General features: G+C 38.2%; 1 protein-coding gene across 1 annotated transcript in view; it reads right to left on the reverse strand.

Annotated features, from left to right (window-relative positions):
- LOC106878492 (ubiquitin carboxyl-terminal hydrolase 40) overlaps window positions 1-3,642 on the reverse strand; it is a 46,621-nt gene that overhangs the window by 39,185 nt on the left and 3,794 nt on the right. The window contains exon 2 of the mRNA XM_052970937.1: window positions 485-552. Within this exon, the coding sequence (XP_052826897.1) occupies window positions 485-552 (68 nt within the window). The remainder of the gene's footprint in view (window positions 1-484; window positions 553-3,642) is intronic.

Consider the following 3,642-nt stretch of genomic DNA (forward strand, 5'->3'; position numbering starts at 1 on the left):
TTAGTCGAAGAAATCGACCCCAGGACTTATTCTTTGGAAGCCTAGTACTTATTCTATCGGTCTCTTTTGCCGAACCACTAAGTTACGGGGACATAAACACACCAGCATCGGTTGTCAAGCGATGTTGGGGGGACAAACACAGACATACAAACACACACACACACATACACATATATATACACATATACGACGGGCTTCTTTCAGTTTCCGTCTACCAAATCCACTCACAAGGCATTGGTCGGCCCGAGGCTATAGTAGAAGGCACTTGCCCAAGATGCCACGCAGTGGGACTGAACCCGGGACCATGTGGTTGGTAAGCAAGCTACTTACCACACAGCCACTCCTACGCCTATATATAGATTATTAAATTTTTTTGAGAAAAATGTCTCCACCATACTATTTAACGTTTAGTAGTGCAAATGCAAGGTAAACCAGGGTCACTTGTAAAACAAGAGTGGAACTGCAAATATATTGGTGAGTTTACCTTAGCATCAGGGTTATTGCGGTCTGATAGTTTTCCAAGTTCATTTTCACCCAAGCTGAAAAGGCTCTCTGGAAGAAAGAACAAAACAGAAATATAGTTGGAGATATAACATGTTTTGTAGTAGAAACATAGGAGTTTGTGAGATTCATGTGGTTTTTCAACATTATCAATGAAGTTAGTAGGTAGAGATAAAGATAGAAGAGTGCATGTGTGTGTGTGTGCATATATATACCGGAGTAAGCACATGAAATGTGCAACAAGGTGGAAAAAAGAGTACTCAAATACCAGAGGTAGAGTAATATGCTTTATTTAAAAGCAGCAGAAATATAACAAAAAAAACCGTTACTCTGAGTTTCACGTTCCCGTTCATCGGACAGTTTTGTTAGATTTTTCTAACAAAATTGTCCGATGAACGGGAACGTGAAACTCAGAGTAACGGTTTTTTTGTTATATTTCTGCTGCTTTTAAATAAAGTATATATATATACACACACACACACATAGATAAAAGAGAAGATAGATATGTAAACATACTATTTCATATATACATGCACACACACGCAGTTATATAAATACAGGACGTACAGATATATTTATTTAAAAGACAGAAAAGATGTATGGACAGATGAAGAGAGAATGGAACACAAACATTCATAAAGAGCAAATATTTAACCTGAAATTGCATCCGCACCAACATCAAATGAAAGGTAATGACCCACTAGTATACATACAATTTAAAAAAAAAAAAAATAGTTTAGTGTCCTACCACACAATATGCAACATCTCTCCATCTGGCCTCTACCAGGAGAATAGCCACTAACTCCTCAACAGATTCACTAAGTAACATATCTAAACCGCTATATGGGCTGCCAATTTAATTCCAGATCTACACATAACAAAACTTCCACTAATTGTCTCTGAGTCTCTACATGTTAGTTTGGCATATTAGAAACAGACAATCTCCCTCAAAACACACACTATCATTTTAAAGTAGGAAGGACACATGCAGCTAAGATAATGTAGCCCCAGATCCATATCTTACACAAATACAGGGTGATCAAGAATAGAATATCTGATCACAGAACATAACTAAATAAACATTATTTACATTTGACAGATATTTGTCCTCCTCTTGTTTGTTGTTAACACAATGTTTCGGCTGATATACCCTCCAGCCTTCATCAGGTGTCTTGGGGAAATTTCAAACATGGGTTCTCATTCCTAAGGTATTTTTCGATATTATTATTATTATTATTATTATTATTATTCAGGTCACTACCTGAAATTGAACTCGGAATCTTGGGGTTAGTAGCCCGCACTCTCAACCACTACGCCAACAAACAAGATGAGGACAAATATCCGTCAAATATAAATAATGTACATAATTCCTCATCTCTTAAATATAGAACTGAATAACTAAATATAGCTTAGAAGTAGAATATTTTAGTCTACCTTTTTACTGTGAGCAATAAGAACAGTTATATGAAGCCCGTGGGGGAGTCTGCTATGTAGGTGCTTGACCTGATACAAATAACAGCCACTCTCCCTCAAAACACACTCCAGTCTTAAGGAATGGCACACTGAATAATGTAGTCCTAGATACAGCATGGACATGGCCAGAAGCAATGTCTGAAAGCTGACCTCAGATCAAAAGCAACAAGGAAGAACTAACAATCCCCATACTACAGTATTAACCCTTTAGCATTCAAATCTCTCTGCCAAGTGTAAAGCATATTTATTCATATTGTTTCGAATTAATCATGTGTTGTCTCGTAGCTTTGAAATATTTTTATCTCATTGTAATGGCATTGTAGGGTAGGTGTGTCAGAGGTCAGATCAGGGCAGTTTGATCATAAAAACAGAAGGCATATTTTGGCCGGATATAACCGGTTCAAATGCACAAACTAGAATCAATTACAAACATGGATACCATATTTTCTGAAGAACAGCAATATCAGCATTTAAGCCAGCCACATCTACGGCAGTTTTTGGTGATGAGGGAGTAAGTCGATACCTTGATCTCAGTACTTGATTGGTACTTTATTTTAAAGTAAAAGACAAAGTTAACCTCAACAAGATTTGAACTCAGGATAATAAGGGTCAGAATAAATGCAAAAGTGCTGCAAAACATTTTGTACCACGTGCTGACGATTCTGCCAGCTCGTTGTCTTATTCCATCCAACCAATTTGCTGCCTACTGTTCCAGGGAGAGTCATGGGAGTAGAGCCCAGACACTTCCCCCCAAAGGGTCCTATCAGATGTAACCATCATTATACTCATGTGCTGGATTCCCAGGTGTGACCAACTAATTATCCAACCGTCACGTTCTTGGTCTGCCCCTAAGTCTCCTGCCAGTTGGCTCATCTTGAAGAATCTGTCTTGTGATTCTTTCCTGCAACATTCTAATCACATTTTTATTCTTGTAGAGTACAACCATGCAAATCTAATGCCTTGAAGAATTTTTAGTCAAATGAATTGACCCCAGTGCTTATGGTTTTTTTTTTAAAGCCTGGGACTTATTCTATCAGTCACTTTTGCCGAACCACGAAGTCACAGGGACATAAACACACCAACACTGGTTGTCAAGCAGTGGTGGGGGACAAACACAGACACAAACATACGATGGGCTTCTTTCAGTTTCTGTCAACCAAATCCCCTCACAAAGCTTTGGTTGGCCTGGGGCTATAATAGAAGATACTTGCCGATGATTCCACACAGTGGGACTGAACCTGGAACCATGTGGTTGGGGAAGCAAGCTTCTTACAACACAGCCACACTTGCACCTATGTCCATAATACCAGAGCTGTAACCTCTCAATGAAGTGAAGTAGCCACTGAACCTGGAGAGACTCCTTGATCACCAAGCTATTCCTCCATTGAGTAATGTTACTCCAGAGATTCTTTGGAGGAGCCCCACACGTTTGTACCTTAACACAATGATGTTCATGTTTGTATTATATTCTGATTTTTGTTTGAATTTTCTTTGGAATTTTATGGCCATAATATGAAGGATCTCTGGAGAATCTATGCCAGTGGTACCTAAACTTTTAATTAGCATATCATCTTTTACTAGCCCAAGCTTTCAAAAGCTCTATTTAATAAATTGATTAAAACAGCAATAAAACGTTTTTTCAGCTTCAACTTTCAATTGCTCAATATA

The sequence above is a fragment of the Octopus bimaculoides genome, chromosome 9, assembly GCF_001194135.2.
Source record: "Octopus bimaculoides isolate UCB-OBI-ISO-001 chromosome 9, ASM119413v2, whole genome shotgun sequence".
NCBI lineage: Eukaryota > Metazoa > Mollusca > Cephalopoda > Octopoda > Octopodidae > Octopus > Octopus bimaculoides.